This window comes from Lepidochelys kempii, chromosome 1 (assembly GCF_965140265.1).
Source record: "Lepidochelys kempii isolate rLepKem1 chromosome 1, rLepKem1.hap2, whole genome shotgun sequence".
Lineage (NCBI taxonomy): Eukaryota > Metazoa > Chordata > Testudines > Cheloniidae > Lepidochelys > Lepidochelys kempii.
In genome coordinates, this window is record NC_133256.1 from 323,381,347 (window position 1) to 323,398,337 (window position 16,991).

Genomic DNA, 16,991 nt, shown 5'->3' on the forward strand with positions numbered 1-16,991 from the left:
TGTCACCCTGGAATAATAGATGGAAATTCTAGGATGTAAAGGATGTTATAACTGTAGGAGAAACTTAGCTTCTCACATAAGGGTATTGTAAATTCAGCTAAGGTCAAAATAGTAACAATTCCTATGAAATTCAATTCAGTGGGAGTCTTTCCAGTGACTACAGCCAAATCCAGTCTCCATTGAAGACCCTGCAATGAGGGAAGCTGGTGTGAAAGTGATAAATTTTCTGAGAACATTAAAAAGATAAAATCTGGGGGGAAAATAAGAATCCTATTTCCACATTGTGCATTTATTTCTTCCAGACAACATCTGACAAGAAGTAACGAGAGCAATACAGAGAAAAATAAATGCAACACTAAGGGGGTGGTTTTGAGTATGCGCAATTTTTATTCCTTAGGTCACTGACAACATTCTTTAAAATACAGTGCCTTTTCTAGAAGGTAAAAAGATTAATAAAATATCTATCTCTTTTCAAGGTAAACCTTTGACATACAGAGATCTAACAGTATTAATAGTCACAAAATGCTTAGAAAAATGCCATTCCTGTATTATGCTTGAAAAACAAGTATATCCAGCTGTGCTTTTGAAGGGTTTATGCATGAGTGCAAAGTTCTGCAGGGTTTTAGCCATATTGTAAAATACATTACTTTGGTATCCTTCATATAAAAACAAGTATGGCTCCTCTTGCATTCCACCCCCCCCCCATTGAACAGAGGTATTTGAAATTTTCTTCATGATGTCTGTTCTTCTTCTTAGAGCTTGGATGGGTGTATTAAATTAAGAATGTAAGGGAAACCCATGAGAACATTCTTATCTGGATAACTGTAAATATATGTACTAGTAACTCAAAACAAATATAAACATGACTCAGATAATAAGTGTATATACATCCCATGCGTGTGAATAATTGTCCTATACCCCCATTCTGCATTAATTAATCCTGGTTAAAAAATCATATTTTAAAAGGAAAATGTATTTTTAAAATCCTTATATTTTATTATTACTCTTCTTAAATGCTAGGCAGCAAGAATGTGAGAGAGAGCCAAACTAAAATACTGGATCCAAAGCCATTTACATTTGAGGAAAGTTTGGATCAGGATTCAAACTTCATAGTGAAGGCCCATCTCTAGCAAGAAAAATATGTTCTAACAGTACCACTCTATTATTTTATTTTATTTCGTGATATTCCTTACTATATGTTCCTCAGAAAAATAAAAACCCAAGTGGCTTCTAACAATTTTCAAGTTAACCAAAATATTCAGTATTGTGTAAGTGGTTACAGTTTCTTTTATATAAAGGTATATCAAATGGACAACAGTTGATCAGAAGTAATGTTTCTGAGGGAAATTGGCCTGATCCTTCATTGTTGCACACACACAGCACTTCCATTGACATCAATGGATGTCAATTCTGCCACCATTTTCGGATCAACATACATAAGAATAGCAGAGTCAAGCTCTGAGCAAGTTTGTAATTTAGAGATCAGTCCTACAAGGTGCGAAGCACTCTAGTCTGACCCAATGAAGCACTAAACTCTTGAATAGTCCAATTGACTCTGCTCATGCTTAAATTTAAGTATGTGCTTGTGTTTTGCTGGATTGGATGAGAATGCTCAACACCTTGCAGGACTGAGCCCTTTGTACTTTTGAAAGTAGTAGCCTATTTGACTGCCCTGAAAACCCCTTATTTATCCATAGGTTAAGTACAGCATCACACTGTTACGCCAGTGTTTCAGCTCTGCCAGAAAAAGGGCCATCTCTGGGTAAAGGCCCAGTCCAACTGTCGGTGAAGTCACTGCGGATCTATCAGCTGACTTTAATGGAGGTTCAATGCGGTTCTTAGAGATATAATCTCTTAGTGCTTGGCTTCCCATCTGAGTCTGCCAATTAATGCCAGTTGTGATGGTGGTAATATTCTGTGTGCAATGTGTGTGTGGTTGGTCCCAGTTGAAATTTTGTCTGATACAGTGAAATAAAATTTGTAATTAAAGTAATTTTAAATATAGAATCATAGAATATCAGGGTTGGAAGGGACCTCAGGAGGTCATCTAGTCCAACCCCCTGCTCAAAGCAGGAAATATGAGAAGATACTAAAATGATCACAAAGTTTAGACCATAAATGTGATGTAATCTAGAAACCTATGGTTTGTAAGGACTACGTATGGTTTTTATTGCATGTTTTTTCAACATTGTATATTGGTAGTTGCCACAAGGAATTTCAGTTTTAAAAACTAATTTATTTACAATTTAATTTAATTTTTAATGTAACAATTTGTGTAATTCTTCATCTAAACATATATTCATTACATGGGAACAATCATTTCTTACATAGCCAATATAAAGCCTTAAAAACCAAAGTTAAAATGTTTTCTTGTAATCCTAAATTTTGTGTAAATTATTGCACTGGGGATTGTAGCATAACTTTTAAAAGTCCACATTTTTTAGAAGAATAGAAGCAGTTTGTAGAGTATTAAAAAAATGAAACAGTTTATGCAGCTAATTCTTCATTAAACCAATGATACTGTTACATCCCATTTCAAAAACCAAACTAGATATTAAGTCAGATCTTTACTCCAGTTTTATAGCAGCCTATTCCACAAATTCCGTGAACTTCAATGGGACTATTTGTAGAGTAAGGGAGTGTTATCTATCCATGTTTAATTTCAGTAATGATTATTAACCAGGAGTGCATGAGTTACTAAAAATAGCACTAATGAACCAAGACTCTTAAGTAATAATCCTTCTTACTGAGCCTTATCCATGTATATGATTAACATTTTATAGCAATATAGTAAACAATTTTGAGTGAATAAATTTCATCTGTACTCCATTTCTGTTATATAAGGGATTTTTTATACTGAGACTGTAATGCTGCAACAAACCCAGGAATTATTTTGAATGACTAATAGATAGATTTTAAAGACGTGTGTTGTTGAATGCAGCAGTGTTAACATCCTGGGAAACTAATTAAATGGGATTGCAGATCCTTTTGCAGGTCAGGGCCTAGGGCTACCATTGCCTATTGTTTCTCTTTTGTGAGGAATTTATTATTTGTATTACAGTAGCACCTTGAGGCCTACCATCAGGGTTGGAGCTCCATTGTGCTAGGCAGAATACAAACACATAAGAGACAGTTCCTGCCCTCAAGAAGAGTTTACAATCTCCTCAACCCCTGGGACTGGGTTACCATAAAGTAGCTATTTTTTCCTATATGCATTGATTATATGGGTTATATACACAGACCGACAAACCCTAAAGCTGGTTGCAATTTCTGTAATAGTTCTGATGATCTGCCTCCCATATCTTGCCAACATTGATACTATGAACAAATTTTTCTGATCAGACTTGACTATTTTAAGGATTACATGTCAACAGACAAAACTTGGAGATTTATAGAGCTCTGTAGAGTTCAGACAAAGAAATTAGTGTTTTCTTCAAGTGCAAAGACAAGTCCCAGTGCAGAAAATGCTTATATAGTATTGGTGCCTGAATATTGCCAGGGAGTCCAAGATATCCATAATAGTTTTCCTTCATGAAGCGAGTCTGCGCATGGCCTAATGAAATAAGTTTTGAAAGATGGGGAATTGTGAGAGGGAAATAGGTGATTAGTTCTGTGTACACACCATATTAAAAAAACAACAACAAATTTTGCATATAACTATACAACCAAGGGGTTCAGTCCTGGCTGACTGAGTCTGCCAGGAAATAATTTTAAAAGGCTGTAACCTGAAGCCATCTCTCTGGTTGGTAGCTTCATCACAGAAGTCAATCAGGGAGATGAAGTGAGCTTTGAGACCTGGAGATTACCACCTACACCCAGTAAACACCGGCTATAAAGCAGCTGGTTGAACCCTCACAAAACAGTCAGTCTTGAGTCAGGCTGTTTCTTTTTCAGTCCCTGAGGTAGCCTGAAAACGTTAGGGGTAAATTATGGCTTTTAAAACTGGCTGGTGCTTGGTGGATGGGGAGAGCAGTTTCAGGTAAAAGCATTAAGCCTTTGTAGGGTAGAAGCAGGCATAAAACCTTGAGGGTGCTGGAGGTAGGAATGTGTGAATACATGTGGCACCTGCTACACCTTCAAAAAAGATTCATTGTGACTTCCCTCACTAGCATTGACTGTTAGGTGCATAAGGAGGGCAGACTTTTGGCATCCCTCAACCCACTCTTTGGGTGTGCCACAGTCAATATTTTCCCTGGATCAGCCAGTCAGCTGCCAAAGTCTGTAGAGCTCACAAGGCTGTGGTGTTTTGGGTTTTTTTATATTTTTTTTATTTTTTCTTGGTTGGCCCCATATATCAGCACCACTCATATTGCTATAGTTCCGATAAAACAGCATACATCATAGACACATGCTTTATTTAATTAAAAGGATAGCTCCATACCTCCTCCTGAACATCAAGTTCATCATCAAGATTTCCTGTTTCTGTAAAATCTATTGGTTCCTTAGATTCCTGCATCAGTGAAATCTTAACAGAGAAGGTTAACAAGTATTGTGAACAAAATGAATGTTGCAACCATACCAATAAAGTTACTTGTAATTAACAAAATTATTCTTTTAGCTGTTGGGGTAGAGGCTTGTTATTTTGATGCTGAAGGCCCTTGGTTGTAATCCTGATGATGACTCACTGTCTATAAATAGGTTTCAGAGTAACAGCCATGTTAGTCTGTATTCGCAAAAAGAAAAGGAGTACTTGTGGCACCTTAGGGACTAACCAATTTATTTGAGCATGAGCTTTCGTGAGCTACAGCTCACTTCATCGGATGCATACCGTGGAAACTGCAGCAGACATTATCCATGTCCAGCACAAATCCAGGCTTTCTCACCCCCCCTCTTTTTTTTTTTTTTCCCGGGGACACACACACATACACAAACTCACTCTCCTGCTGGCAATAGCTCATCCAAACTGACCACTCTCCAAGTTTAAATCCAAGTTTAACCAAGAACGTCTGGGGGGGGGAGTAGGAAAAAACAAGGGGAAATAGGCTACCTTGCATAATGACTTAGCCACTCCCAGTCTCTATTTAAGCCTAAATTAATAGTATCCAATTTGCAAATGAATTCCAATTCAGCAGTTTCTCGCTGGAGTCTGGATTTGAAGTTTTTTTGTTTTAAGATAGCGACCTTCAGGTCTGTGATTGCGTGACCAGAGAGATTGAAGTGTTCTCCGACTGGTTTATGAATGTTATAATTCTTGACATCTGATTTGTGTCCATTTATTCTTTTACGTAGAGACTGTCCAGTTTGACCAATGTACATGGCAGAGGGGCATTGCTGGCACATGATGGCATATATCACATTGGTGGATGTGCAGGTGAATGAGCCTCTGATAGTGTGGCTGATGTTATTAGGCCCTGTGATGGTGTCCCCTGAATAGATGTGTGGGCACAGTTGGCAACGGGCTTTGTTGCAAGGATAAGTTCCTGGGTTAGTGGTTCTGTTGTGTGGTATGTGGTTGTTGGTGAGTATTTGCTTCAGGTTGCGGGGCTGTCTGTAGGCAAGGACTGGCATCAAGGCAAGCCTGGATTTGTGCTGGACATGGCCCACCTTGATTACCATGCACATTGTAGGGAGAGTGGTCACTTTGGATGAGCTATTACCAACAGGAGAGTGAGTTTGTGTGTGTGGTTTTTGGAGGGGGGTGAGGGAGTGAGAGAACCTCGATTTATGCAGGAAATGGCCCACCTTGATTATCATGCACATTGTGTAGAGAGTTGTCACTTTGGATGGGCTACTATCAGCAGGAGAGTGAGTTTGTGGGGGGGGGGTGGAGGGTGAGAAAACCTGGATTTGTGCTGGAAATGGCCCAACTTGATGATCACTTTAGATAAGCTATTAGCAGCAGGACAGTGGGGTGGGAGGAGATATTGTTTCATGATCTCTGTGTGTATATAATGTCTGCTGCAGTTTCCACGGTATGCATCCGATGAAGTGAGCTGTAGCTCATGAAAGCTCATGCTCAAATAAATTGGTTAGTCTCTAAGGTGCCACAAGTACTCCTTTTTGTCTATATATATGCAGCCATAGGTTAGTTAAAATGGTATGAAGTCTTTTTTAAATACTGCAGAGTAACTCCTCCAGAATCTGATATGACCAGCAAAAATGACCAAAAATTCAGGGCCCCATACTGCTGTATTTGTGAGGAGAGTCACAAAATGTGAAGGCCCCTGGTGGAGTGTATGGCCAATCAAGGCTGCATATTTAAGATGGATGTAGGCAGAGCCGGTGCTAGGCATAAGCAGACTAAGCAATTGCTTAGGGCCCTGAGCAGCTCAAGGGGGGGCCCCCAATTAATTATTAGTGTGTTTAGGGGGGCCCAAAATATTCCTTCTTAGAGCCCCCAATGGGCTGGCACTGGATGGAGGTAGAGTTAGAACTTTAGGGCTTCCTTGTAATGTGTGGAGGATTTGAATCAATCTGTTCAGTGTTCTGAAGTTTCTCTTAGGAATTGCAGGGACCACTGGTTCACTATATGTTTGTGTTGTTGCAGAGGCGATGTGGGGCGGGGGCATGGGCATGTGGGGTCATATCACCCACACCCCCAATTTGTTGCTTGGTTGGACTGAGCATGCTCACATGGGCTGCTGAACCCAGTTGCCCTCACTCTGCCCCCCTCCGCCCCCACATCGGTAGGCACAGATCATCTCTGGCTGGGCCTAGCACAATGGGACCTCAACCTGCACTACTGCCATATAAATGATACATAGTAATTAATACTCCTCTAAACAGTTAGAAAAGATCTGCAGGCCATCAAATATATAACACAAGCTGTCCAGTTTATAAGCACCTTGTGTGAACATTTTTTGCTTTTTTTAAACAACTCTTCAACTAGTTCCTAAAGCTTTTTCCCTTTATCACAAATGGTGAAAACTATTTACAGCTAGTGTATGATGCAGAAAAATAAATGATATATGGTCCTCACCTTTTCAAAAATAGGATCCTGGATGTCTCTGTGCATCATTTCATGCTGTATGTAAAGCACAGCATCATGGACAGTCAGGAAGAATATGTCTTTTCTGATGTTATCATCAAAGAAGCCACATTGTTCCAGCTTTGTTATAATGTTGTCTGAACAAAAAAACAAAGTTATAAAAGACTGATAAATTTGAAAATAATTGAAAAAATAAGTGTCAAAATAGAGATTAACAATTACCAACAATAAAATGTATAGACCTATAATTCTATCATAGTGGGTTCTCTCTACGTTAATTTCATTTCTCCCCAAGACTCCTTTGTATGCCTGCAGACATAGCCAGATGCAGTTTAACTATTTATTTGTTTAAAAGAGCAGTTCAGTTCACTTTTAACTCTATTCACTAAAAAAGTACTTCCACAGATACAATCCACAGATCCTTTATTATTTTTATTCTATCCTTCTTGGTGTGTATTAGTGATAATAGATATATGGTTACCTTGATGTGATGCAATGTATACAGTCACATCAATTCTCTCGAACTCTTTAACTATCTGGAAAAAAAAGGGGGTGGTTTGCAATAAACATTTTCTTATACACACACATTTAAGAAACAGTATTTGTATTCACAAAGATTAGTTACATTTTTCATTTTCCTTTAAGTATTTGCACCACAATCCCAAATCATGTGTTCTTTTATTCATAGGAACATAGGAATTGCCAGACCCAAATTCCATCTACTCCAGGATGCTGTCTGTCAGTGGCCAGACTTTGATTATGAAAGGCAAAGCTGACAGTGCCATCTATGATTATAGTTGCATGACACTATGGACATGCTCTGAGAATGAATTGGGGTTGTGCAGTACAGATGGTTGTCTGTGGCAGTGGTTCTCAAACAGAGGTCCGGGGCCCCTTGGAGGGGGCCATGAGCAGGATTCAGGGAGTCTGCCAAGCAGGGCCAGCATTGGACTCATTGGGGCCCAGAACAGAAAGCCGAAGCCCCACTGCATGGGTCTGAAGCCTGGAGCCCTGAGCCCTGTCATCCAGGGTTGAAGTCAAAGCCTGAGCAATAGTTTCATGGGGGGCCCCTGTCATGTGGGCCCCAGGCAATTGTCGTGTTTGCAACCCCCAATGCTGGTGTTGGCTTTTATATGCAGAAAAAACAATTGTTGTGGCACACATGGGTCATGGAGTTTTTATAGCATACTGAGGGGGGCCTCAGAAAGAAAAAGGTCGAGAAGCTATGGTCTGTGGGACCCCTCCCTCATTTGTTGCAGAAGTTGAAAGATGCAGAGTGAATAAGGCAGAGGATTACCGGAGCAGAAAAGAATTTTTTGCGGGTAGTTACTAACTGTTTGTTCCTCATTTGGTGGATGTCCAACTTAATAACCTGGAATCTGAATTGCAGAAGTGCTGACCACTCAGGAACTGCAGCTGAAGTCAATGCTTCGAACATACCCAGTGCTATATAATGCTACATTCTCTGAAAAATCAGGTCCTATGTGTCACATATTGGTCACCCACAATTAGTGGATACTTTTCATCTTAATCTCTCTGTGCCTCAGCTCCCCATCTGTAAAATGGAGATAATACCCCTCATCTCACAGGGGTGTTGTGAACGTACATTGATTAACATTAGTGTACTCAGATACTATAGTAATGAGTGCTAAAGAAAAGTCCATGAGGAAGTTAATAATTTTGTCTTCATGGCAAGGTCTGAATAGTGTGCAGTAAATAAGGCATGAAGCCACACATTGAACAATGAGAATAAAACAAATTATTGAATAGCTTCTCTTTAAGTGAGCGCTGGGCATCCTGTGCACTGATTGAAGCAAGGGTCCCATGGAAAAATATTTGATCATGTAAATTAAAGATAGTAACAATGCATAGGCACCAGGAGGCCAAATTAAGGTTGCACAGGCATCCTAATGCTGGCATTTTCTAATGTTTAAGTGCTTGTCTTTACAATCTTAATAATGTTTTTATTATAGTTTTTTTGTATCTAATTTATAAATAGACCAAAATCTACCTGTTGTTACAGAAATATTAAAGATATGTCACAAACCAACATACACTGGGAAACTCAAAGTTAATTTCAGCCAACCTGTCCCTAATTAACATACCAATGACTAATACTGGACAGGAAAAAAATAAAAAGACTTACCATTTTCATTGTTCTCACAGCTACAACATCCAAGAATGATACACCTCCAAAGTCAAAAATTAAACTGTGGATAGGCACTCTGGGGACATTCACTTTGACTGGGAGTTCTGAATTCCAGTCCACGTGGATCTCTACTTCTTTGGTTGGAATGTTAAGATCTTCAGGATCATCAAGATCTTCATCAGACTCAAAAGCTTCATTGGTAGCCCCAGAATCACTGATGCCATTCTAATCAGAACAGATAATATAAGAAATATATAACTTAATCAGGGACAAAGATTTTGGAATTTTTCCATATTAACTTGTTTAAGCAATAATGGTAGAAGCATTTTTTCCTCATTTCTTCACATATGACTGATCCTGCACTAAATGACTTAAATGGAAACAAGATTGAGCCAATAATTAGCACTTCTCCCTGCATGCAGTGTATTTTCTTTCCTGTTTTGTTGTTGTTCATTAAGGGAGGAGAGCCATATGGGAAAACCACCGTCCAGAAAACAACTCATAGACTTTAAGGTCAGAAGGGACCATTATGATAATCTAGTCTGACCTCCTGCACAATGCAGGCCACAGAATCTCACCCACCCACTCCTGTAACAAACTCCTGACCTATGTCTGAACTATTGAAGTCCTCAACTCATGGTTTAAAGACTTCAAGGTGCAGAGAATCCTCCAGCAAGTGACCTCTGCCCCACACTGCAAAGGAAGGCAACCCCCCCACCCCCAGGGCCTCTGCCAATCTGTCCTGGAGGAAAATTCCTTCCCGACCCCAAATATGGCGATCAGCTAAATCCTGAGCATGTGGGCAAGACTCACCAGCCACACACCCAGGAAAGAATTCTCTGTAGTAACTCAGATCCCAACACATCGAGTGTCCCATCACAGGCCATTGGGCATATTTACCGCTAATAGTCAAAGATCAATTAATTGCCAAAATTAGGCCATCCCATCATTCCATCCGCTCCATAAACTTATCAAGCTTAGTCTTGAAGCCAGATATGTCTTTTGCCTCCACTGTTCCCATTGGAAGGCTATTCCAGAACTTCACTCCTCTGTGGGTTAGAAACCTTCATCTAATTTCAAGTCTAAACTTCCTGATGGCCAGTTTATATCCATATAATGGCCAGTTTATATCCAAGCTTCCACTTGAGAACCTCACCCTATAGAATCTTTAGGGTTGATGTTTTTATTTTTGAATTATATTTATTACATTTGTTGCAATAACAATCCAAGGGTCAAGAGTTATTGTCACTTAACTGAACATTTCATCATATAAACTTGAAAGAAAACAAAAATCTAGCATCCTGCAGTATAACATCTGGCAAAAATTGACACTTAGTCCCAACCTTCAAATGTGGGGACTTCAATAGGACATCTACAGTCCACATTTGGACACTCATATAAGCACTTAATGATATAAATGGCTATTTTACACATAGCGTGATAAATATTGCCCCATTTAAGCAGCTGTGGAATGCCCTGTTGGCAGGAAAACCAATGCAATTCTTCTGCATATAGGAGGCAAGATATAAGGAGCCTGTGTAAGGGATTTGCATTCTCGGTGCACCAGAATGCAGCTCTGAAGGGACTGCCAGTCTCTAACTTCGTAAAACAGGTGTAGGGATGAGAAGGAGGAGTAAAGGAAGGACCAGGTAATCCACTGCGTCCAGATCCACTGGCCTTTCTCTCCCCTCCCCAACATACTGTGGGCACAGCTGCCAATGGTCACTCCAACCTCAAGGCTACAGTAGCAGCCATGGAGGAGTTCTACTGCTACCTGCATGCTGGAGGGAAAGGATTTCTTTTCCCCAGGCCCTGAAAATACTCGAGGGTAGAGTTCACTAGATGGGTCAAGTTCTGAAGACGAGGTTCAAACTGACACCTCATATTTGTGATTTGATTATCCTCTTCAGGTGCCCATGTTTGAACATACTGCCCGTTATCAGGAGAATTGTCCAGTGAGTTAAACATGTTATCAGCAGTTAATGGCTCCCCTCCCTAATGTGTACTAATTAGATGCATTTTGACTCTGAAGCAGCCATGATGTTCTATAAACGTTCCATGTTGCAATGGTTTATTATGGAGCATTGATCTTTATTGCACCTTGATACACCTCAAAGCATTTAGATGCAGCACTGGATGGTTACGGCTCTCTGTGGACCAAGAGGACCTCCTCTCCTAGTGATCGTAGGTGTACATCCACTTACCAGACTTAACACTATGTGTACATTGCCCTTTCTGTGTAATCCTGGATCTCTCACACATTCACATGCCAGGGCCAGGGACTTCCCCTTCCCAGAATATCACCAAAAAGAGAGGTGAGTGAACAATACAGTCATATCACAGTGAATGATACCAGAGTGCACTATGCTACACAATTGTGCACCTTGAGCTTCTCAGTGATTATCTGAGGCTGGTGAATGGATACATATTCCCAGGTCCTTTCCTACACCCACCTATATTTCACCCAAACATAGAGATTTCCAACTCTGTGGCATATGGTACCTGGTGCACAGCTCAAATAGTTTTTCTGAATGTGGAAGTATCTGGGCAACATAGGCTGGAAAAAGAATCTCCACTCTCCATTTCAGTATGTATCACAAACTAAATGATTACATCAAAACAAAGGGTCAAGCTTCTTGCCACTTGCCTTATAATAAGAACATAAGCATTGCCATACTGGGTCAGACCAATGGTCCATCCAGCCCAGTATCCTGTCTTCCAACAGTGGCCAATGGCAGGTGCTTCAGAGGGAATGAACAGAAGAGATAATCATCAAGTCATCTATCCCCTGTCACCCATTCCCAGCTTCTGACAAACAGAGGCTAGGGACACTTCAGAGCAAGGTTTTGCATCCCTGTCCATCTGGGATAATAGTCACTGATGGACCTATCCTCCATGAATTTATCTAGTTCTTTTTTAACGCTGCTATAAGTCTTGGCCTTCACAAACATCCTCTGGCAAAGAGTTCCACAGGTTGACTATGCATTGTGTGAAGAAATACTTCTTTTTCTTTGTTTTAAACCTGCTGCCTATTAATTTCATTTGCTGACTCCTAGTTCTCGTGTTATAAGGAGTAAATAACACTTCCTTATCTACTTTCTCCATACCAGTCATGATTTCTATAATTTATTATATGCCCCCGTAGTTGTCTCTTTTCAAGGGTGAAAAGTCCCAGTCTTAGTCATCTCTTCTCATATATAAGCTGTTCCATACCCCTAATCAGTTTTGTTGCTCTTTTCTGTACCTTTTCCAATTCCAATATACCATTTTTGAGATGGGGCAACCAGACCTACATGTAGTATTCAAGATGTGGGCGTACCATGGATTTATATAGAGGCAATATGATAATTTCTGTCTTATTATCTATTCCTTTCTTAATGATTCCCACCATTCTGCAGAATTATTTTGTTTTGAACTGCTATTACAGCCAGAAGGTAGGGGGAGCTGCCTCCCTATGACTCACAGCCAGAGGGCTGCACCCCATGCTCCAAATCAGCAATACAGCAATGCCTACAGCGAGAGAAGGATATCTGGGACAAGAGAGGTGCCCACCCTTGCCCTAAGGGTGCATCTTAGAAGTACAATCAATGACATGGTGGAGAATGCAAGCATTCACTTCCTAAATCTGACACAAGGGTAAACTGGGGAAGATTGAAAGCCCATGCATGTTAGCTTTTTAGACTGCCACCGCACATTGAGTGGATGTTTTTATAGAACTATCCACAATGACTACAAGATCTCTCTCTTGAGTGGTAAGAGCTAATTTAGACCACATCATTTTATATGTATAGTTGGGATTATGTTTTCCAGTGTGCATTACTTTGCATTTATCAACATTGAATTTCATCTGCCATTTTGTTGCCCAGTCACCCAGTTTTGTGAGATCCTTTTGTAACTCTTCGCAGTCCACTTTGGACTTAACTATCTTGAGTAGTTTTGTATCATCTGCAAATTTTATCACCTCACTGTTTACCCCTTTTTCCAGATCATTTATGAATATGTTGAATAGGACTGGTCCCAGTATAGACCCCTGGGGGACACTATAATTTATCTGTCTCCATTCTGAAAACTGACCATTTATTCCTACCCTTTGTTTCCTATCTTTCAAGCAGTTACTGATCCATGAGAGGATCTTCCTCTTATCCTGTGACAGCTCACCTTGCTTAAGAGCCTTTCATAAGGGACCTTATCAAAGGTTTTCTGAAAATCTAAGTACACTATATCCACTGGATCACCCTTGTCCACAAGATTGTTGACCCCGTCAAAGAATTCTAGTAGATTGGTGAGGCATGATTTCCCTTTACAAAAACCATGTTGACTCTTCCCCAACAACTTCTGTTCATCTGTGTGTCTGACAATTTTGTTCTTTACTATTGTTTCAACCAGTTTACCCATACTGAAGTCAGGCTAACTGGCCTGTAATTGCCAGGATCACCTCTGAAGCCCTTTTTAAAAATTGGCATCACATTAGCTATCCTCCAGTCATTTGGTACAGAAGCTGATTTAAATGATAGATTACAAACTACAGTTAGTAATTTTGCAATTTCACATTTGAGTTCCTTCAGAACTTTTGGGTGAATACCATCTGGTCCTGGTGACTTATCACTGTTTAGTTTATCAATTTGTTCCAAAACCTCTTCGAATGACACCTCAATCAGGGACAGTTCCTCAGATTTGTCACCAAAAAAGAATGGCTCAGGTTTGGGAATCTCCCTCACATCCTCAGCCATGAAGACTGATGCAAGAATTCATTTAGTTTCTCCACAATGGCCTTATCTTCCTTGAGTGCTCTGTTTGCATCTCAATCATCCAGTGGCCCCACTGGCTGTTTAGCAGGCTTCTTGCTTCTGATGTACTTAAAAAAAATTTGCTGTTACTTTTTGAGTCTTTGGCTAGCTGGTCTTCAGATTCTTTTTTGACTTTCCTAATTATATTTTTACGCTATAGGGAGTCCATTAAGAAATATATTCACCTAGCCTTCTGAACATCTAACACAACCCAGTCTGCTGTCTTTTGGGTGAATGTTGCCACCTTCTGGGAACACAGCTAAACATTCTCTTTGCTACACCAGCATAGATTACCACTAAGTCTAGTTGCCTCCAGTGGCCTGATGCATGGTTTTCACCCCTAGCTTCCCAAGTCCCATGCAGGGTCCATACTTCCTATAACAGTGATCTGTCAAAACTATCTCTTTTTTATTTTAAAAATAAAATACATGGAAGCTTATATCACGTCACTGTGAACCAAAACAAAGCCAGCTTGCCTTATATAGACCTATTAGCCATGACAGTAACCCTTTAGCAAAGAGCAGAATAAAAAATTAAACTTTACCTTAGTTGCTTTTAATTTTCCCTTCTTGATCAGTTTCTGTATCATCCTCAGTGCTTTGAGCCTCTTGTTATGCACGCGAACTGCATCAAACCCCACCTATAGAAACCAGGACCAAGTTATCAAAATTATTTTTGTTTTATCTAGGCAAACAGCTGTAGAAATTCCAAAGCCAATTAAATAGCAAACCTCCAAAATCATCGTAGACTACTTACAGTGGATTTCAGGCTGCTTTTCAATCCATCTATATTAGCATAAAAAATAGGACTGGAAAATCTGAGAATCTTCACTCCTTCTGGTTCAACAACCTGTTGTCAAAATAATTTCAAGGTCAAGCATGTATATTACATTTATCTAATTAACAGCAGCACCCAAACTTAGCCTACTAGAGCATCAGTTTGATAACTTGCCAAGAATCCAAGTAGGCACTTATTTATATAAAAATGAGCTGATTGCTAGCTATCTTCACTTTTCATATAAAGTTTTAGCTCCCAGAAATTATAGTTCCCAGCATGCAATGTGGTCTGACCACTTGGCTCCAGATGGAAGTTTTTACGCTGAGACCCATAATCTTCAGGAGCTGTGCTTCCATATTAAACATGAGAGCAGCTGCAAGGTAGAACTCTGTACTTCACTTTGGATTGCAGGCTGCCATTAGGAAAATAACCAGTCAGAAACACTTACCGTTTTGTAGTCCTTGACGTTCTTGTAGAGGTCTGTGCCAGGAACGTTCCCAAGGCCACCCCAGGAGGGACTAACAGAAACAAAAACAAAACATGGTGTCAAATTAACATCCAGTTGAGGAACTTATAACATGGGATGACTTGTTACATATAACCTTTTACAGAATGGTGAGAATCAGCAAACTGAATAGCCCCAGCAGGAGGTTGCGCAGGGAATTCCCTTGGATATAGCAGGTCCTTGCTTGGATGTGATGCACTTTGGTCTATGGTGGCTCAAGCAGTCAGTATGATATCATACTGACTGCACCACTTTTAACCACTTCCTGACAGCAAAGCTATGGACTGGCTTTGATGTCAGCTTTGCTTTCTGGATTCCAGGCAGAAGGAAAGGTGTTATCTTGTATATTCAGCCAGAAAACTGGGAGAGAGTTATGAGATGGCTGAGCAGTGGAGCAACATCCTGTGAAAGTCACCCATCACCTCCATTCAGTCTCACTTATTCTTCCACATGTTTGCTCTCATCCATGCTAGGCAGTGAGGGGAACACCAGAGCCATAGTCAACAGCTAAAATGTGAACCTTGGAATAGAATCTTAAAGCAGCAATAAAGTGGGGGCAGGGGGAATAGTCACACAGCACACATATGTCTGCACATGTCTTCTACTCTACAGATGCCTTATAATGACATCCAGAATAAGTAGCTGCTGAGAATGTTACTTGCCAAAATGTTGTCTGTCTCAACATGTGTCTGTCTCCCTCCCCACAATGTTCTATGCTCAGTGAATAGTAATTGATAAAGTATAGCTACTCGTATAACTTCTTATACTTTATTTTGAATGCTTCCATCCCTTTTAAGATCTCTTATGGGTACCTAAATGACAGATGGCCAGGTAAAAAACAGAGTAGATCAATCACAAAAATGATGCATGCCTCGTTTACATCAATGTGACTACAACACAGTACCTTCTGGCTTTGGAATCTATGAACACTCTCATAGAAACAGAAGGGTAGATTTTCTTTCACTTCAAAATCATGGTCAATATGATTGATTTTCAGACATAAATTCTCTCCTTTTCTCTAAATTCCCTTACTTTTCATGGTATAGCACTGACAGGTCTTGCTGTTTCTGTGTTACTTACAACTGAACTCTCACCACAACTGTCAGTAATCCGAATACAAGGCCAGCAAGTAATCCCAAATCAAGACCCAGAATGATGGATGCCACACATGTGAAAATCCAGATCATCTAGAGAGGAAAGAACAAACTCAGTGTCTCTGAATTAAAAAAGAAAATAGCTTCTGATCACAGAAGAAAATCACTGCACCAAATCACTGCACCAAATAATAATAGCAACAAAAGAATTTAAGCTTGAAAATGGTCAAAATACCCAAACTATGTGCTGACTTCTATATTAAACTCTTCCTTTATTTCCAAACTAGCTTTGCCCATCTTTGCTTTGTTTATTATTCGTATTTGGTGTTCAGGCAATAAATTATCAAGCTATTCTAATGTAATGAAGTCTAGCAGAAACTCAGTTATCCCTTGTACAGTTAAAGAGGATGCAGTTTCCCATTGTCTTTATTTCTCTCCAACAGCAGCTATTTTTGTTATTTTTACTCCAGGAATTTGAAGCAGTGTATTTCCCCAAGAACCTAATTTGTTGTAGGAAGACAGTCTGCCCTCAGATGTGTAGTGGCAAAGGAGGGGTCCCACTTATTTCTGGGAGAAGGATCTGTACCACAAATGGGTAGTATTTCACATAAACCGGGTGGGGAAGGCGGGGGGACAAACATTTTGAAGTCTGTGCTGCCTACTTGAGCTAATTCCTGAACTCTTTACTCAGTCATAGCTCAGAAACTCCCATTGGACCCAACCCTGTGAGGTGCTGAGCACCATCAGCTCC

At 40.0% G+C, this 16,991-nt stretch overlaps 1 protein-coding gene across 1 annotated transcript in view; it reads right to left on the minus strand.

Annotated features, from left to right (window-relative positions):
• Positions 1-2,497: 2,497 nt before the first annotated feature.
• The window catches only part of SLC26A4 (solute carrier family 26 member 4), a 28,756-nt gene continuing 14,262 nt past the window's right edge, over positions 2,498-16,991 (minus strand). The window contains exons 12-20 of the mRNA XM_073328449.1: positions 16,227-16,333; positions 15,090-15,159; positions 14,621-14,713; positions 14,409-14,504; positions 9,075-9,302; positions 7,410-7,464; positions 6,920-7,065; positions 4,382-4,465; positions 2,498-3,553 (exon numbers count right to left, since the gene is read on the minus strand). Coding sequence (XP_073184550.1) covers positions 3,530-3,553; positions 4,382-4,465; positions 6,920-7,065; positions 7,410-7,464; positions 9,075-9,302; positions 14,409-14,504; positions 14,621-14,713; positions 15,090-15,159; positions 16,227-16,333 — 903 coding nt within the window. The 3' untranslated portion in view covers positions 2,498-3,529. The remainder of the gene's footprint in view (positions 3,554-4,381; positions 4,466-6,919; positions 7,066-7,409; positions 7,465-9,074; positions 9,303-14,408; positions 14,505-14,620; positions 14,714-15,089; positions 15,160-16,226; positions 16,334-16,991) is intronic.